Source organism: Pholcus phalangioides, unplaced genomic scaffold (assembly GCF_987345545.1).
Source record: "Pholcus phalangioides strain wild (caught in Gottingen) unplaced genomic scaffold, Ppha-v1.0 ptg000024l_1, whole genome shotgun sequence".
Classification (NCBI taxonomy): domain Eukaryota; kingdom Metazoa; phylum Arthropoda; class Arachnida; order Araneae; family Pholcidae; genus Pholcus; species Pholcus phalangioides.
The window spans coordinates 21,826,683-21,847,951 of NW_028301616.1; the positions used below are offsets into that span (position 1 = coordinate 21,826,683).

General features: G+C 31.7%; 1 protein-coding gene across 1 annotated transcript; it reads right to left on the bottom strand.

The window, feature by feature from the left end:
- Nucleotides 1-529: 529 nt before the first annotated feature.
- On the bottom strand, nt 530-21,086 carry LOC149068983 (transmembrane protein 120A). The gene is made up of 13 exons (XM_089251212.1): nt 20,965-21,086; nt 19,755-19,826; nt 18,541-18,659; nt 17,887-18,000; nt 15,964-16,023; nt 14,743-14,835; nt 10,272-10,361; nt 10,091-10,156; nt 9,387-9,448; nt 6,217-6,309; nt 5,402-5,466; nt 5,188-5,256; nt 530-4,157 (listed from the first exon to the last, which is right to left on the bottom strand). The coding sequence occupies exons 2-13, from the start codon at nt 19,824-19,826 to the stop codon at nt 4,047-4,049; spliced, it is 1,014 nt and encodes a 337-aa protein (XP_089107338.1). The 5' UTR covers nt 20,965-21,086; the 3' UTR covers nt 530-4,046.
- Between the last annotated feature and the right edge of the window lie 183 nt (nt 21,087-21,269).

Here is a 21,269-nt window from a genome sequence, read left to right on the forward strand (position 1 = left end):
CCATCTACCTTATATTTTTAAGTACTTTTTTTCCTCTTAGCCATACAAAATTCCATTGCCTCAGGAACATTCATACAAATTTTCAAGTTATTCTGACCAGTAGTTTTTATTTTAGTGTTTTGAAATCAGAACTTGTAACTAGAGAAACATCTTTATTATATGGTTAATAACATTAAGAATTCTCAAACAAAATATTTCCTTGAGTTAAGCTATAAAATAACTAAATTGCACAAAAGTTAGTTTTTATTAAAAGATCAGAAATATTTATAGATTAATTAATATGGAAATTGTGTTAATTTAAAATAAAATATTTTATATATAAATAATTTAATATATAATTTAATTTACATTAAAATTTCTGAAAACCTAATGTAAATGTTATTAAAACCAAAAAACTCGGTTTTAATAAAAACTTGGTTTTAATAAAAATGTTATTAAAACCAAGAGTTTTTGCCAACTCTCCGGAAATTTTGCCCTTCCTCTGGATTTAAGAAGTCCAGATTTTGGAAGAAAATTTTTTTTTGATTTTGCTTGAGCTTTCAGGACGTCATGACATCGACTTCGTATGCCCAAGATTATATTCTGCTCAGGGACTACACAGGACCTGCATATGGAGGAAGTGGTACTTTTTCTCGATTTAAAAACCATAATTTTGCTTTTTATTGCATCTGCAGGGAAGGCCCCCCGGGCGAATCTCCTTATTTCTGGATTTCAAAAGTTGGCATGTCTGATCATATTTAAAGTAATAGAGGACTGAATAAATATTTTATACCCCCCCCCCCCATGAATATTTCAAAAGTGCATATTTTACTGCAAGTTTCACATTGGCATTTCGCTACTTTGAGAACAAAAAAATGTCCTGTAATCTACATAAATAAATTTTATTCCCCTTTTAATGAAATTTCCCCTTGAGAAAATGTTGTATCCATGCATTGTCTGTTACCTTATATAAATATACAAAATTTTGCATCTAATTCTTTTATATCTGACTTCTACTCTGCGGATTATGCACAGGAAATTATGGTAGGCTTGCAGGATTTGTGAGAAAATTACAGGGCTTTTGCATTTTCAAGGTTGGCAGGTCTGGTATTTTTTCTAACTAAATGGGCAGAAAAGACCAGATCTGGTTGGAAAATAACTAAGTTTCAACATTGCTGTAAAAATATGAGAATTTCAGAGAGAGAAATCTCACACCAAGTATTTCTAAGTCAGAGAATTATACGTATTCAGAAAAGGTTGAGGAAAACTTTACCATCATATTAATATCTTGCTTATAATACGCATGCAAATCATTCTAGTCGCTAATTCTTTGCCGCTGTGGTGGTAGAGTGGTTATAGTGACGGACTCGCGATGCAGGGATCCAGGTTCGAACCCCACAGTGGTGGTCGGCTGAAGTTGGTTTTCTGTGGTTCCCAACTTCAAGGCGCAAATGCGAGCTGATCTCCCCGTTAAAAAGTCTCGCCACTGAGAGCAACAGTCCTACAACGATAAATCATTCAATCATAGTTAGAAAAACTAGTGGCAGATGGCAGCACTACACATAACAAGCATTACAGAGAAACAAAACTTCAGGTTTCACTATACGTACACGCACATTCCCGCATGTACCGATTCGTTGGGGGGGGGGTTCCGTGTGGTGTAGTAGTAGTAGGTAGGGCCTCCAAAAAATGGCTTGGGGATCCATGATGTTCTTAAGTTAGCCACCTCGTTGGGCAATTTGCCTGTTGTGGCGTTGTATTTGTATAAAATTACTTTACGGTAATTGAATGTTTGGCATGAACCCACCCTCCTCTAACGAGGAAATGTCTTGTAATTCCTAACAAAATATTGACATGTTGATTTGAAACAAACACTGGCATTGAAATCTGCATAATTAAAATAAATATCAGAACATAAATACATAAACGTTGCATTGGCATTACGCCAAAAAATAGAACAGATTGACTAGATAACGCAAATGCATTATAAATCATATTTTCTGGAAGGAACTTTTTATGTTGACCAATCAGAAGAAACAGCACCTGACAGGCTGTGGTCAGTTAGCTGTGGAGCTAGTGTTGGATTTCCAGCTAAAAAACGAATCTCTGAATTTAATATCAAGTTATGATCCTAACCACTGGAAAATGTTGAGTAAAATGAACTTATATTGGCAACCACGTTTTGCGCAGAGAACTTCTCTTCTAATTGGCAATGGACGTGAAAACGTTATCAAGTGCTTTAGAAAGTTGATTAGCAATTACCATATGTCTTGTGATATTTCTCTGTGAATGGCAATTATAATTTCATGTTATCTCACACAAACATGCTTCCAATCATACCATCGCAACAAACACGCTATGTAAAATTAAATACATACAATCTCAAGATTTGCTATAAGTGAATCGTGACATAATTTCATCATTATTTTCATACAAAACATTTGAAAATTCTAAGCCATCTCAAGAACTGTGAACATGCATACGTTTATATTTGCATAAGTGTATGGAATGATTGTATAAAATGACGAACATAATGTTTTTCAAAATTTTTGGGGCGAGGGAAGGGAAAGTTGTGACAAAAACTTCAAATATAAAAAGGACTTGTTTTTTTACATTGATTACACGCACAGTTCAACATCAATATTTGCCTAAAAGAGTAATGTGTGTAGAATATATTTGCAAACAAATTAAGAAACACCTTTCGAATTTGTTTATGTATACAAATGAATGCTAGCTGAGAAAAAAAACTCAACAAATGAACTGTCATTCACAAAAGACCATTGTGCATAGTATAATTTCAAAAATATATATATATACACATACAGTATATATCACACATGCTTAATTTAGGCATTTAAAATTTTTGCTGGTATGATTTGACATGCTTTTTTTTAAACACATATTCTCACAAAACATCAAAAAGTCAAGATCCATTAGAATACTCACTCATCTTTGAGACATGGCTAGAATACAAAATATTTTTTTCATTAGTCTAAATCTACGACAATTACATCAAATTCATTCTCGACTATCTAAAGGATAGAAAAACACACAAACTACCAAGGAGAAAATTTTTTTGCACTCCATTTGTACGAAAAGGAATGTGACAAACAAATGCGCAGATTTCCACGTGCCAACGAGATCTGACCATTTATTTTATATACACACATATATTTTAATGTTTTCTGCCCACGTTAATAAACTTTCATTATAAAACCATGCTTAAAATCTACAACCGCAAAAAATATATATCAAAGAACACATCATTTTCTTGCATTAGGAAAGAAAAAAATTATAATTCATTTTACGATATCACTGTACCAACTCACAAAATATGAATGCCATTATCAAATAAATTTACTGTACTACTCAGAATAAGCATTGCAATGCTTTTTTTTTGAAAACTATTTTAGAGGCTTGTACTGCTGATGCTGCACATACATTCGTGTTTAATCCTTCCAAATTTGACCAAAAATATTGGCAATTGAATTTTTATTCTTGAAATATTCGTTCACTTTGATGCATGTTTGAGATTCAGAATTAGTCAGTATTTATTTTCTTGGAATATAAGAAAACATTATGCGAGTTAAATTTTACAATAGAATTAAAGTATAGCATTTACGATTACTAGCGAAAGTGGTTCTTTCCCCCATATAAGGATGGTAAGGGCTCTTATTCATAGAAATACAACAATAAGTTTAAGCTTAAAAAACTTCTCTACATCAACGCAAAAAAAAAGTCATAGAATAACCGAACCTTACAGTTGCTAAATTTTTTAGACAACAGTGAAATCTTGATTAGTTGAATATGCAGCAGCTGAAAAAAACCCCATTATTATTAGCAAACTAAGACTTTATCAAATATTTGACATCATGAATTGACTGCATACAACTGATGATTTCAGTAGAAAATAATCACCACTCTGGATTGTTTCTTTTTTTTCTGTTGATGGTGTTATGGCTTGAGTATAACGTAATGGAAGAAATTTGACATTTAACTGTTATGCTAGAAAGAGAAACTGAAGGTACACATCTTTAATTCAGGTGAATTTCTCTGTCACATATAACTCACTCCTTCTTTTTTCCAAAATTTCCAATGATTTTCTGACGAATCACACCAGATGTTGTTATTACATTGCCCAGGAAGAGCATTAAGAATATAACGGCAGAACAGAACACCTAAAAGAATTTGAGAGTGCATTAATAAATCAAGAGAATAAATGTTTCTTCATATAAATATGTTTTGTAAATTCATATTAATCAAATTCAGTAATGTAGCGAACAATACTTGTTTATGATGTACAAGAATTTACAGAAGCTGCGATTTAAACAAACCAGATAGTTCCAAAATGTTTTTTGTGCGTTTTTGGAAGGCAAAGAGATGACTATCTGCCCTTGGAATTAATGGTAGACAGTGATATCATCTCCCTCTCCATCCCTATCTAGAGGTTATTGTCACCACTAGCTATTAGTTGAAATAGGAGGCGATTCAATGCTCAGTCCCGTTCAGTGTACATTATATGCTCTAAGGAAAGAAAATATCTGTGCTTGTGTGGCATAAAGGTCTAGCACACTCACATTATAAAGGGGACGGTGGCTCGATTACTTGTAGAAGAATTTTCCTTCAAAGAAATTTATCTCTGCAGCATGTCCAGTCATTTTGCACTTGGTATTGATAACAGAGTTACATCACCATTTCTCTCCCAGATGAAAACTTCTCTTGAATAAAGAAAAACCTTAAATGATACATTTTTTTGGACTTTGCAGCATTTTTAAACTTGCAAAAGATAGACGATGAAAATTCATTAATTTAGTAAAAATCCTATTCAGCAATATCCTATATAACAATATTACTCTCTGGTCCCAATGCACTTTTCATGGGTATTAATATATTCCATCTATAACAATAACTCCTTTATAATAATGTGTTCTCCAGTCCCTTAAGTACCGTCATACAGGCTGAATGACGATTAATTTCACTGTATTCGGTTCCCAGGAATTACATTTCAAATCTTTCTACATACTGAACAGTAAATTTCAGTCTTAAGATCTAATGGAAAATAATAAGAAAACCACAATGCTAAGAACAGCGAAAAAGCTTTCCTTGATCATCGGTGAACATTTTAAAGCTTACAACACACATATTTTTCTATACCTCCACCATAAATAGATTTAAAAAGAAGAAAAAGTACAAAAGTTTCATACATACCTGCCATTCCACACATTTCTCATGTTTGCTCAAATTGTATAACGTGTATGCATTATAAAACTGGAAAATCTATAGAAAAAAATGAAAAATTCATACAAAATTAAATACAAATAATTATAAATATATAATTATAAAATTAAAATACATGGGTTTCATAAAAACCATAATTTTAACAAACTGTAAAGAGAATATAAATAGATATTTTAAAACTTACATAACCAACATATAAAAACGGCAGCATAAAACTTAATCCTCTCCACATCCAGGAATGGAAACCTTCTGTAAAACAAAAATCAAGAGAAAAAGAATTATTTTATCTTTTGATATAAAATGTATTATTTTATTTATTTATTTTATTTTTTTTTTTGGTGTTTTCGTCATGACAGAGTTTAAAAAATAAGCAAAATAGACGTCTAAGTAAATCTGATAACATAATACAAAAACAGTATCTACACAGATTTACTATATGCTTGAGAGAAAATCCATTAAATATATATGTATCTTCCAAAATTTCCTGCAGATAACCTACAGTGGTACATATCATGTGCATGTGAAAATTTCATTCATTAACCTCTTTACGATCACTGACAAAATATTTCATGCAATTGGAAGAAATTCAAAATCAGTTCTATTTTCTATCCTCTCCCATCACCACGAAGCTTTATTGTAACTCTATGAACAAAAGTTGTTTTCCTCCCACTGTGTTCTTTCTATACTCCTGTTAATGATTTTTCCACACATATAATGTATCTTTCTACTATATACATGTAAGAGCAAAAGAGTATGTGAAAGAGAAATTTACTGTATATAATCTCTTTATTATCTACTATACTGTTTTCTTCTATTCATTTTTCTTTCCCTCTTTTCTTTTTCTAAAACGTGTGAACAAGTTAACAAATTTCATTGATGATGCATCAAATAGAGATCATTCAAATTTTTTTACCAAAGGCCTGTACGTGAAAGGGTTAACAATGAAAACTCAAGGAATGGAAGTGGTTGTTTTCACAAAAACAAAATATCAACATTTACCAATCGTAATGTCCATTTTATGTCTTTCGCCAAGTGCCCTCAATCTGTACAAACAGCCTTGCTGATAATAAAATTGAAGAAACTGCAGAATACCTGCAAGGACAGATGGAGATGTTTGATATTTATAATCAAATATATCAATAATGTTTACTTTTGCCTAGAGATGTGACCTGAGAATATTCTCGGAGAACAAAAATTCTCCTGGATGTAAAAATTGGGAAATAATCGAGAGCATTGTTTTTCTTTTAAATAATAAAAAAATTTTAATTTTATTTACATTATGAAATATAATTCAGTTTTAATTGTCTGAAACATGTAGAACAATTTTTTCTTGATATAATCACCACATAATAACAAGTTTTAGTTTGAGAATATTCTCGGTCATGGTGAGAGGTTTAAAAAATTTTTTATGAAGATCAAAAAATTTCTTTTCAGATTAGATCATTTTCAGAAATAAGTTCAGAACAAAAGATAAAACCAAAGTTGATTGACAAAGAAAGTCATGATCACCTTCATTCTAAAGATAGGGAACATCGTGTTATTTTCTTTAATAAACTCAATGAACATGCACTCAAATTTTTCATTTCCCATATTTCTTTGCAAGTTGTTCAATTCACCCATGTTGTTTTCATTTTCTTGCTTTAAAAGTTTAATATTGTTTGCTGCAAACTTTAATTTTCCTCTTCTTTCTATTGACAATTCCTCTATGCTGTATGCATGAGATTCTAAAAGCTCTTGTAACAATTTTAGAATGCATTTTTTGTCAAACTCATTCCAAATAAAATGCAAGTTTTTTCCCACCACATAACACCAATGTTTTCTGTAGAGTTCCTATAACATTCGTCTTTTCAGAAAGTCCTATTTTTCTGGGTATTTTTAAAAGAATTCCCTCTTGTGGCATACCTTCTACAGTTGCCAAAAGGTGAATAAATTCTGATTCATGCTCATCTTTGCTTGACCCTTTATCTACTGATGGTACTTAGAAGTACCAGGTTAACTAATTTGTTATGGGTATATATTTTTTATAATTACTTTTTATACAGGAAGCAGACATAATAAAATACAGCTTCTCTCTTCCTTAAATGTAACTACAATGAATTCACCATTATTTGCTATTATATATATCTTTTTTAATTATTCATAAACATGTAGCATATTATAAACATATATATTATTTTTAATTTTGGAGACATTTATTACTAAGTAAAAATAAGGTGAAGTTATTTATTGTAACTTCGAGAATATTCTTGAGAATCTTTCAAAAGATTATTACAGGGAATTTTATATCTATATAAATAACTGGAGAATATTCTTATAGAGAATAATAAGAATTATTCTCAAGTTATTTAAATAACATTCACCTTCCAGAGAATATTCTTACATTTTATTTAAAAAGAATGTTTATTATAATATACATTAATATATTCTTGAGAATCTTCACTAGACTATTATAAATAACTGGAGAATAATAAGAATATATTCTCAATTTATTTATAATAATAGTCCTTCCAGAGAATATTCTAAAGATTCTCAAAAATTTTGCACAGCTACTTTTGCCTATGAAATTCTGTTACAAATACTCCTTTAAGAAGAAGAAAAAAAAAAAAATAATTTTTTTGCTTTTTATTTCAATAAAACACAAAATAGCAAAAATATAATATAAAAGAAATTCATTAGAATGAAGAGAAAAAAATGACACCAATATTATATTCTTTAAAAAAATGCTAACAAGAGGAATGACATTTAATCAAAAAATTTGTTTTCTAACTGAATTGAACAAATTAAGAAAATATACTTTTCATAGAGAAAGAAATATTGAAACATGAAAACAAATAGTCCGTCATAGTGACGGACTCGCATTGCGGGGATCCGGGTTCGAGCCCCACCATCGCCACAGTGGTGGTCGGCTGAAGTTGGTTTTCTGTGGTTCCCAACTTCGAGGCACAAATGCGAGCCGATCTCCCCATTAAAAAGTCTCACCACAGAGAGCAACAGGCCTACCAACAGTACAAATATACAGTCACTACACATCACTCACTTCACTTCTGAGATATAGATGGCAGCACTAAAAAAATCATACACAACACTAGATACGCACTCAGACTGTTAGGTACACACATAATTCCGGCACAACTCATTAGGTAGTAAATTGCCTATGGCAATAGATCTGAGTTGTGCTCGGTTTGAAAAAAAAAAAAAAGCATTTGGGCAAAGTCCCGATGTTCAGTGATTAAACTGCGAGGCACCCAACAAAAAGCTGAGGGGCTCTTGAATTATCGAAGACCCCCAAGCTGAAAGGAAGTGGCCCAAAAAGAAATTGGAGGGCTCACCCGAGCCAAGGAGGGAAGACGCGTCGTCCAGGACCTGAACTGGTCTGGGCGGAGGCTCACCCGAGCCAACTAGGGAAGATGTGATCTAGGACCTGGCCACATTGGAGGGCTCACCTGAGCCAACGAGGGAACACGTGGTCCAGGACCTGGCGCTTGGTCGCAGAGAACAACAAAGAATTCAAGCTCAATAAAGCTACAAAGACATACGAACTCACCGAAGAGCTCATCAATTGTATAATAGAAATATATATTTAAATCTGTATATCCTTTTTTTTTTTTAAACATGTTTTTATATTCATGTTTTTTACATGCATAATAAAGCACCCAACATCGCCCAGCCCCCTCATCCGGGGCAATGGCTAAAATTGACAATGGTCGATAGAGCCTGGGCGGTGCACGGTATAAAATGGAAATGACATTGGGGCAAATCAGGAGTCCTTTTTCGCAGCACCCGAATGGTGTTCGGACAAAACTGTTGAGTGGTTAATAGAATCCTTTGGTTTTTAAAATTCGAGTCTAATAAGCAAATGATTCTATTAGGAGAAAAATAGATTAAAATACTGTTTTACAGAAACCTATACTATTCTTTCTACTATTAATTTGTATTATTTATTATTATTTTGTACCATTATTTGTTTTTTGTTGACTTACATGTTATACTGAAATTCACTAACTTAGGGTTGATGAAAATATTTTAATTGAAGAAAAAAAGGAGAAACTACTTTTTTAAGAATGAAAAGTGAAAATGTTTTTTTAAAGTTTTATGTAAAGTATGTTTCCTTCTTTTCCATATACACAAAACTTTTAGATAGACAGATATAATTGCATAGCAAAACTTACTTGTGTAACATGTATAAAGTGTAAACTGCCTACGAAATTGGTCATACATAAAACCATCTGGCCTATATATATGACAAATAAAAACATTGATATCAAAATAAACATTGAAATAAAAATAAAAAATATGAAAAACATTTTTTAAAAAAAGTTCAATAGAAATGAGCAATAAAATATGAATCGTGAAGCTATATCAATGAGGGATCTTGAGGACTAGTTTGATACAAAGGAACTGACTGCCGCCTGGTGGTAAAAACTGATTAAGCTTACCACATTCTATTAATTTTAATCAATTTTCATTTTTTAAATTATCCTAAACATTTGATAAGTATTTTATTACAAACACAGTAGATCACGTTTTTCAAAAGAGCATCATTAAAAACTTAAGCAGGAATCTTAATGAGAATTGGAGTTGGTACCATGAAAATAAGTCTTACTTAGCTGGAAAATGTTCTAAATGGGAACTTTATAAGCAGGAATCGACTGTATTTGTTTGTGAAATAGAAAAAAATAAACAAACATGCAGTGGCAAAAAATTGTGACCAGTAAACTCAACTTTTTTTTTGATTTATGAATTTTTTATGGGAGAAATTTCAAGTCTTTGACTTTGTTGCATGGAGATGACTGCAATTATCATATTCTTAATATTTGTTGACTCCAATACCACGTGTGTGTGTGTACCAAAAGAATTTAAAAAACAAACTTACCACACGATAATGACACCAGCTTGAATAGTTGCTATGAAGTGATTAACACGCCACCATCCTTTTATTCTAAATAGATATAATTCTTGCTGTTTATTTCATATTAGCAACTAATGAATGATAAATTTCAGTCATGGAAAAAACTGCATTTACGAAAAAGAAGGGGTATCAAATATAACTTTACCTGGATCCATTTACAACCAGAATGCTCTCCCTTATTGTCAATGTACAATAATACCAAACCATCAAAAAATGCAAGAGAGCATCAAGGACTCTGAAATATAAAGTATTATGGGAAAACAAAATTACACATAATTACCTATTTCCATAGGAAACATGTGATACTCTTAAATGATCATTGAATTGACATTGATGAGAAAAATGTCTCAAAAATAAATGCATTAAAAAAGGATTTCAACCTCATGATGTCATTCCAGTAAAACATTTTCTAACTTTTTCAGTAGCGATAACTCTTTGGTTGGTTTTTATTTTTTCACATCACAAATTTCATGCGCACACGCAAACTGATTTGACAGAAACCTACTGTTACGTAGTTAAAGTCAAGGCCAGATATGTAAGAGTTTCGATAGTCTGGTATGGCAACGAGAGAAGAGAGTTCTCTTATTGATGTGCCTAGAATAAAGTCGGTCTCTCCCAACTGGGCTTGTTTTATTATAAACAGTTATAAAACACTAAATACCTACAGTTTACAGCAGAGAACTTCATGATTTTTGGAAAAGAAATTTTAAACCTTAAAACCAAAAACTATGCATAAAGTAATATTCCCTACAAAATCATACACTAATAATAAGATCAGTAGCAAATTTTTAATAACTTCATTCACAAAGTAAATTAAAAGAAAAAAAAAACCTTTAAATGACATCAACTTATAGGTGTTTCTGGTTTTATATCTCTAATTTTTAAAGACATAAATTTTGTTTTTTCTATGTTTGGAAGTAATTTATTTTTTCTAGCATCATGTTAATCTAAGGTTATCTTCAACTTTAGTTATCAATGAGAAAAATTTCTATCTTCAACGTATAATACAGTTATCCGTAAAAGATACTATTTTATACTTTCTTCTATGCAATTTTAGAAGCCATAATTCATTTATATAAACTAGAAAAAGAGTGGGGCTGAGTACTGTTCCCTGAGGTATTCTTTGTTTTAGTTCAAGATAATTACTTTTTTCATTTCTATATTGACTGCCTGCATTCGTCCATAACAGTACATCTCAAACCACTGCAAAAGTTCACAACGGATTCCAGCTCTCTCCGTCTTATGTAATAACAGAGTTACATCTACATTATCAAAAGCTCTTTTTAAGTTGATAAAAACTGATATTGAATAATTATTGTTGTTGAAGCTCTGGTTTAGGTATTCATTCATTTGTGATTGCCATTTCAGTGCTTTTTTCCTGTTTGAAAACCATATTGAGTTTCAGCAAAGTCTATACGTTGGAAGTAATTAACCTATTTTGTTTTCATACTTTTCTCAGGTCTATAGTTTGCTAGAAGATTTTATCTCCTTTTTTAAAAATTGGGTGCACAATAAATACTTTGAGTTCAGGATAGAAAATTCCTTTGATTAGTGATGTATTTATTAGGTATAGTAGCAAGTCTCATTATGATATTCTGTATTGATTTTCATCATTTTTACTGTTATACCATCATATCTTGTCGCTTTATGTTCATTTAGTTCACATATTATCTTGTATAAATCATTGTTTCCAATGCCAAATACTATCATTGAAGATATCGATGCATTGCTATCATAGTTTGGAGAAGCTCCTATATTGGAATGTTCACTATCTAAGTTTCGATTCATAAAATCTGCATTAAAGTTTTCAGCCAGTTAAGTCTTCTTACCACAATTTTAAGTAGACAACCATTTCAACAAATTCCTTTCTGGTAAGAAAGATTTTGATGACTGCTCCAGTTCGAAATGCACAAAATCCCCAGAGGACTCGGGGTGGGGGAGGGGGTATATTAGCCAACAACATATATATTTTTTAATAATGTGATAGATAAAAGGTACCATAAAAGGTCATATACAGTAAAACCTGTCTTCAACGAAATCACAAGGGACCTAGATTTTTTTCTGTTGAACACAGGTTTCCACTTAATAAAGGTTTGATTGGCGTATGGTGTAAAATTATGTAACAATTTTGTAATTGAAATAAAATAAAAATACATTAATTGAAAATAAAGTAAATAATTTAAATATAGATGAAATAAAATAATGCACATTATTTACTCTATAATTATTAAATATTTTGACTGCCACAGCATCTTTGTATAAAACTTCATCCCACACTGTTCATCTAGTTTGTGACAACATTTACTTTCATTTGACTTTCTTTAGATTTTTGTGAGGGGAACATAAATTTTGCTGCTCCGGTCACTAAAATTCTGTGATTTTATAAAGGTGTTTTTGTTCCCACCTAATATTTGCACCTGTGAAATCATTACCTTCGCCTCCCCCTAATTCCGATCCTGCTCAGCACTGTGATCATGAAAAGCAGCTAGTATGTAATTTTGTCTCTTGCATATCATTTGGAAATCCAACCCTTACAGTGATTTCTAACATAGAAAAGCCTGCTTTTCCGAAAAATTGTATAACAATTTCGGAAAGCAACTGCTTCAGTAGATAGATTTCTAAAACCACAGCAACAAGTACAGAAATACAAGGTACCATAAAAGGTCATATACAGTAAAACCTGTCTTCAACGAAATCACAAGGGACCTAGATTTTTTTCTGTTGAACACAGGTTTCCACTTAATAAAGGTTTGATTGGCGTATGGTGTAAAATTATGTAACAATTTTGTAATTGAAATAAAATAAAAATACATTAATTGAAAATAAAGTAAATAATTTAAATATAGATGAAATAAAATAATGCACATTATTTACTCTATAATTATTAAATATTTTGACTGCCACAGCATCTTTGTATAAAACTTCATCCCATACTGTTCATCTAGTTTGTGACAACATTTACTTTCATTTGACTTTCTTTAGATTTTTGTGAGTAAACTGGATGTTGTGAAGATATTTATTATTTGAGATGTTAATTTTTTTAAGGAAGGAAAAAACTCATCTCTGCCTCTACCGGGATGAGTTTTTTCCTTCCTTAAAAAAAATTAACATCTCAAATAATAAATATCTTCACAACATCCAGTCTTCTGTATATCTTGTATTAACAAGTGGAGAGCGACATTCATGTCATAAGTACAGAAATGGTATTTGCTAATCTAAGGGTGGGTGAAGTAGAACTCGCATTGGCAAGCAACCAGCATAAAGAATTTTGATTGAGCTTTTTAATATTTTATACGATCGTTTGGTATATATTGGTTGCGAAACAGTCAAAGTGTTGGCATGAAATTTTCCATTAGGAGGATACAATTTTCCTCTCTGTTTCTGTGTTAGACAGGTTTCATTTAATCCAGGTTTTTTGTGTATTTTGGCATTGAAATATATAAAATATATGTAATATTAACCAACATTTTTTTACATTGGAGACAGGTTTCCTTTTACTGTATAACAGACTTTAACAGGTTCCGCTTTACTGTATACCGTTATACTGTATGACTGGTTTTACTGTATAAAATATTTCATCTATGATCACCAGTTTTATTTTGCAATGTTTCCAGCTAGTTACTATGCAAAACCATAAAAAAAAATTTGAGAACTTCCATGATTTTTGGAAAAAAATTTTAAACCTTAAAACCAAAACTATACATATAGTAATATTCCCTACAAAATCATACATACACTAACAATAAGATCAGTATCAAATTTTTAGTAACTTTAATTCACAAAGTAAATGAAAAAAAACACATTCACATGACATCAACAATATATAGTTCTTATTGATGAGGACAGGGTTGCAACTAAATTCAGTAATAATCTGACTTGTCACCTTAAAATTAGGTTCTCATTATAAAAATTATTTTTCCAATTAGGTACACTATTGAGCAAATTTTGAGCATGCTGAACATTGCTGTGGTGGAATGCAGATGTTTTCCACAGCTAGAGTCGAATCAAAAAAGAAAAATACATTAAAAAAAATAAATAAAATCCGCACATTCACCTCCCTACTCCTATACTAGTGGAAGAATTTTACCTTGACTTACTTCATTAGTCTTGGAACGATTTACTGACAAGTCAGGGTGCCACTGTGGAAAATTGCACTTGGTTACCTTGGGCAAAACATGAATTTTGCTTCTCTCCACAATTATAACAATGAAGGGGCACGGTAGCACAGGTAGATAAAATACTTGCCTAAAGTACCAAAGGATGTTTAGAAATGTTGCAAGTTCAATACCCGGTTCCTCTTTGTCAGAAAACTTTCCTGACACAGAGGTACAACAGAAACGGCAACATGACTGCAGAAAAAAATGCTACCGCAGGGAGTCCCCCATCAAGGGGTTAGTACACCAACCTCTCGATGAGTATAAAAACAAACCTGCCATTCAGAATCGGCAATAAATTGTAGGTCCCGGTCTAAAATTAGCCCCTCGTGTGCAGAAAATGACAGTGGTGAGACAAAAAAAAAGATTATAACAATGAATGATCCCCCCCCCCCTCAATAGTGCCTCTGAGTGGGAAAAAAACCAACAAAAATTAAAAAATTATAAAAACTTCTATATTACCTGTAAGAAAATATAATACTTTGGGCAGATAGGACAAGGATAATAATTGTGACTGTAAGTTTGAACCTTTCATATTCTTCTTTATACTTCATGCTATAAATAAAATGAGATAAATTTCATTAAAACAATGCATTTGTTTTGTTAAAAATATAAATGTGAAGTTTTCATTTCAAATTGACCAATATACATTACAAACAATGACTACATATATGTTGTGCAAAAAAGTCTCAGATGTTGCTGATACTTTCAGGGCTTGACAAATGAAAAAATATATATGCTCCAGCCAAATTTTAGATGAAAAAAAAAAGCATCATTATTCTTCCCCCCTCCCCAAGAAAAACCGAATAAAATAATCTTTTTCTGACCTGACCTTACTGATACTTGGTGCCCCTTTTACATGTTAGTAAACATGTTGAAAAAATTTTGGAGCACCCACATGATAGCGACACCAATCATAATTTGCCAATATTTGTATACATATGCTCGCAAGAGCTGACTTGATGGTCATTATTTCGTTGCATGTCTCTTGAAAATGACTAAAAACTACTACTCGAACATTGTCTCTATTGCTTTGTAATAGTATGGTAGTATCTTGGCAAAAATGATTGCTTGCATTAGGGTAGCTGTCTGGGTTGTTGAGAATGATGTTAGTTAAGTATATCAATAAATTTCACTTATCAAGAATAATGTTGGTCGAGGAAAATCACCTAATCTCAATTAGTACCATCATTGTAAATATTTCAAAATTTTCTGTTGTTCTCAAGCTCTAATTTAATAATAAGCCATTGAAACTTTTGAGCACAAATTCCAGTTTTCTACGAAGTTTTCCGATTTTTCTAGGAAGGTTTCCAGTTTTCTTTGCTTGAGTATGATGCAATGGTAAATTCATAATAGAGTAAAACTGATGAATACAATGACCAGAAAACAGCACCTAATGTAACTAAAAGATTTAAAAAAGAAAACAGAAGGGGGAAATATGTTGTGGCAAATTATGTTTAGATTCAGATTTTAATTATAAAACTGAAAAATATCAAATTTAAAAGAAAATTTGGCATTCTGAGTAATGAGTAGGTAGATGTGTATGTATGCCTTCATTTACTAACATTGTGCATTATTTATAACGATTCTTAAACAAAATTTCATAATTTTTCACAAAAATGGGCAGAATCATGTCATTATACATATAAGAAAAACTGTAATTAACTCAAAAGACATTTTTACCTTTCTTCTTTGTTGACAATTGTGACATTCACATCTCCAAGAATGACCTTTAAGTACAGGCTAGAACAAAAAAGAAAAAAGAATGTAGCACAAGAAAAATTTTCGTTCACATGCAAAAGTGAAGGTACTTCAAATGAGTGTATTGTGATTGTCTTGTAAGCATTGGTGAAATACCCAGAACCATGAAAATAGGTTATTATATGAGTATTAATATCTCCTCGGTGGGAATGAATAAGCAGGATCATCACAGAAAAGTTGGAAAAAAGAATAAATTAATCTCATAAATTGAGGTACATTTGTAACAGGGGCGGCTCATGAAGTAGGCGCGATGGCATGCATGCCTCTTCAAAATTTAAAGTCATTAATATAATAATTCAAATGGATTTGGTAGTAACTTAATACCACTTAATTTATTTTTCTCAAATTAATTTGTTAATTAGAAAAGAAATATTTTCAGAAGGCACTGATCGAAAGTGTCCCGTAAAGTACAGGTTATATGGTCAAGGTTTGGTGGAGCTTACCATGGAGAGATACATGTTCTTTCCTTTTTAGGTGCTTTCTGCTTTGCAGCCGAATGAGATACCCTGGTTACTGAGAAATGGGAGAAAGGGGAATAGCTAACAGTTTATTACGCTCGTTTTGGCTGCGCAAAAAAGCATGTCCCAGACATTGATGCTGCCATCTATCTGCTCTTTTAAATCTGTTGTATCTTTTGTATTTTTTAAATTAGAATATAAAAAATGTTTGAATATAAAAATAATACATACTTTAAACTTAATCTTTAATACTATAATAACTCTTTCAAATTAAGAATAATTCATAAGATGAGTATGAATTTTCACAATTTGTAAAAAACCATTGCTGATGGCAACTGCTATGTAATTGCAGATGGACCTAAATAATGATTTCCAACGTTGACGTTACGATTGTAGCGATACTATTGATAAGGCTCATTGCGCAAATTATTTATGTTAATGTTGCATTGATAGAGCATTATATATATATATTTTTGTACTGCATAGATATACAGATGTGAAAAATAATTTGATAAACAAAAATTATCGAATGCACTACAATACTTTACTAATTGTAAATAGTATATGTACTCAGGACCAGAACTAGGGGGAGCAGAGAGGGTGATTGCCCCAGGAGGAAAAATTTAGGGGGGCAGAAAGTTTTAGGTAGAAAACAAAGAACACCATTATATAAAATTATAGAATTTTAAATTGGTGGGGGCAGCAAAAATCTTAGTTATGACCCTGCTTGTACTTGATTACATATCATCACCGATAGATGGCAGTATATTTTTTGAAAACTGCCCCCCCCCCCAAAATATCCAACCACGAGCCGCCACTGATTTCTAACCTCTTCTATTTGCAAATGGATGAACATTTGTGCATCTGTAATTTTTATTACTTATTAATGAATCTATTCTGAGGTAAATGCTTCTTTCTTAACAGTGTTATCTCCCGAGAAATACACTCTAAATACAAATGTTTATGACAACAGCAATCAAAGATAATCAAAACTACCACAGACAAATTTTAATGGCCTGTATTGGTCTTTCAAATGATTTGCATGAATATGGAAGAAGCAATTTCTTGAAAAAGCTTTCTTCATATTTTGAAAACGTACATGCTACCACTACTTACTGATACATGCACCTCATCTTTCGTAAACATTCTATAAATTTCTAATGAATCAGTGCATGCTGGAACATGTGTATGTATATTGCAAGGCCCTAAAGTATTTATGAAGATGTGTATACAGAAGAATTAAAGGCACTCAAATAGCACTCATTATTTCAGAAAAAAAAAATTAGTTATTTAATGCCAATGAATAAGAATAAATTTAGAAATTGAAATAAGCATGCGCAGAAGTGTGCACTTTTAATATACTAAAAATGTAATAATTAATATTTACCCATTTCTCTTTGGTAAAATAGCCTGAAAGTCCTCAAGATGTACTTTGCGACGATCAATTTTATCTTTCAATGAACGTATCAATGACTTTTCTTCTGCCGACTGAGGTGAAATTCTGAAATAAAGAAAGCGGTTGATTTAAAAAAAAGGAGGAAAAACAAATTTGGAAGTATATATATCAATCAACAACTTATTTCATTCTACCATAAACATAATGTTTATAATCTTTCTATCAAACCAAGCACAACTCTGGTCTATGGGTATGAGCAATTTACTACCAAATGAGTTGTGCCAAAAGTTCTGCACCCAACAGTCCGAGTGTGTATCTAGTGTAGAGTGTGAATTTTTAGTACTGCCATTTATATTTCAAAAATTGTGAGTGAAGAGTATTGATCAAATATTTGTACTGTTGTAGGTGTGTTGCTCAATCTTTATAATTAAATCATTCCATGAAAATACAAGTTTCATTTACAGATAATTCAGATACGCAATACATGTTCAAGAAAGGATTCAAATCCAGACTTACTGAACCACAAGTTGGCACACTCAATTGACAGGCAAATGAATATCAATCAAAGGTAAAAATAACTGTATGCTGAAGCAAAAAATGGACAATTTTTCAACTTATAAAGAAAAAGAAAAACAATTAATTTACTTTTTCAAGGAATCTAAAATCTGGTTCAACCTGTACCACTGATGACTGACAGCTTTGACACATTCACTCTGGCGTTTGCTCAGTTCATCGACAGCTTTAGTATAAGTTTTGTGAGATACCTGAAGAAAAGTTTGATAATTATTTCAAATCACTGATTTCATATAACCAACAAATTATCAATGTGCCATTTACAGACTGTTTCTGTTTTCAGTGGAATGCCAAATTTTTAGTTTTGTTTTTGTTAGTCCTTTGATTAAAACACAGTAAAACATAGAAAATCACACATTTCTCTCATTTTATTTACCACTGCATTACATAAAAAATTCGTCATTTTTAGGTGAAAATTATGTATTTTTCTGATCATACATATCAATATTATGTAGACAGTGCAGTCATAATTCATGGGTTCACCCAGACACGATCTGGGGCCTCAAGAGAAGAACGGAGCCGCAAAAACATGAGATGTAGCATGCATTTTCGAGAAGCATGCATGTAAATTTGCTTAGTAGAGCCTCCGAAAACCACTTGGCCCAGGGGCCCTCTTTTTTTCCATGAATGAATGAATGAACGCCATTCATGGGGGAAAAAAAAAAGAAATCTTTTTTTTCCAGTAAAAGAAATCTTGGCTTTCTTTTATTGGAAATTTAGGCTAATATTATTTTGAAGTTCAATTGCATCTGCTAAGTGAAGTTTAGTAATATGGTAAAACCTCTCTTGTGCATAAACTTGTGCGAGAAAAAAATTTGTCCATAAAAAAAAGGGGGGTGACCATTAATCAGGGGTTTGAAAAGCATACATTTATTATACACAAGGAAATTCTTATGTGGCCATAAAAGAGGAATGACCGCATCTCAGGTGTGTCAGTTTAGAGGTTTTACTATATTTCCGATTTTGTTCATACAAGAGATTTCACCCTAAATCTCATACACTGATCAATAACTTATTACATCGTTCGTATCTCAAAAAAGTAATTGGTCTATGTTTCAAAACATTCAAATGCTGATAATAAAATTATGATAATTGCATAATTAAAAATAATTACAGTATATAATTTGTATCACATCTTATCTTGCATATATTGATGTATAAATTATCCACGTCTTTTAATTTGAAACTTTTTCCTGTTCCCATAATATTTGATAACTGAGGTTGAACTGTACATTATAAATCTCATCATCAACACTTATAACAAATGAATTTCTATGACAACTTACCTCTAAATCTTTAAATTCTTTATCCAAAACATCCCATTCCTCATCTAAACTAGCAAGACTTTCAGAACTCATCTATAAAATAAAATAATAATACATAGCTATATATAATAGTAATCAGTAGAGCAAGGCAAGCAAAATATTGTTACAGAAGGATTACCATTATTATAATATTAAGAGGTATGATTATGCACAACCAAATTTATGTTGCTGGTGGATATAGTCTAAATTGATATGTTGCAGTATTGCCAGAAAATTCACTTACAAGTATTTACTGGCCATAAAAAATTTAATTAAATATGATTAAATATGTTTCACCCTGTGTGTGAAAGAGTTTACCGCACTAAACTTTTGTGTCCTACACATAAAGTAGCAACAACTTCATTGGCACTTTCGGGTAGCAGGTGATGCAAATTATAGATGAAACTAGATACTTTTGAAAGAACAAAAACTAGCAAGGTGTTCAAAAATAGAAGGCGTAATTGCAGACACTGGTGATATTAAAAAACAGTTTCACAACTTCAAAAAATGTTGTTACACATGGATTTATAACATTTAAAGGATATCGTTGCAAAGGATATCTGTAATTGTGCCACAGGATCACTTAAGCAATCTGTTCATGTGACACGAGCGATTTAAGTGATCTGGGAATATGTCATGGGCACTGAAATGATGTGGAACAATCACAACAGAGACATAGGCATTGCCCTCCAGTATATGTGTTCATATCATACCCCCCCCCCCCCGAGCCTTTCAAGTCTATCTCCGTTCATGTGTGAAAGTGCTTTGCGAGTCACTTGAATGTGATCTGCTGAAATGGGCTACACAGTTCAATTTTATAAATGTAGGTTCAAGAGCCACATCAGATGACTTGGGCCAAATGTGTCCCTCGAGGACTATGGACTGAGCATATATGAATCACAACATAGACAACGTAAATTTTTCAATTTTGATCAGGGAATTAAAAGAGACTTTCAACGTATCCACGCCAACAAGTACAAAATAAGCTCACATTATTTATCAACTAATTTTTCATGAATTTCATAATCATATGCTCCTACTCAATGTAGAAATGCATACTTTAATCTATACAATATAAAAACATTTGACATAACTATTTTATAATGAATAAAACAATGTCAAAACTAACAATCAAATTTATTAGAATCATTCAAATATAACTCCACATTTAAAAACTTAACTTATAACTCACTTTACAAATTGTTAATTTTCAACGCAACTGACCGCTGTGATGGTCAAATTCCGATGAAAGTGCCGACACGAAAGTACCAAGTTCGGTTGGATGAAGTGGAGGCGGGCGTTGACTGATGAAATGCTTACTCAAGACTGATCAGAAGACGATAACAAACAATGACCATATAACCCCATATTATGGGACAAACCTATATTTTTAGAAATGGGTTCTGCAAAAAAAGTTTCTATCAGATATTGCATGTGTTTTATAACATTTTATATTTTTATCCCTGTTTATTTTCACTTATAAAGTTTTATTCATTT

Coding starts and splice junctions, on each gene's coding strand:
- LOC149068983 (XM_089251212.1), bottom strand. CDS start 19,826: ATGAGTTCTGAAAGTCTTGCTAGTTTAGATGAGGAATGGGATGTTTTG. Junction 6,310..9,386: donor ACTTTATACATGTTACACAA/GTAAGTTTTGCT, acceptor CTGTCCTTGCAG/GTATTCTGCAGTTTCTTCAA. Junction 5,257..5,401: donor CGTTTTTATATGTTGGTTAT/GTAAGTTTTAAA, acceptor TTTTTTCTATAG/ATTTTCCAGTTTTATAATGC.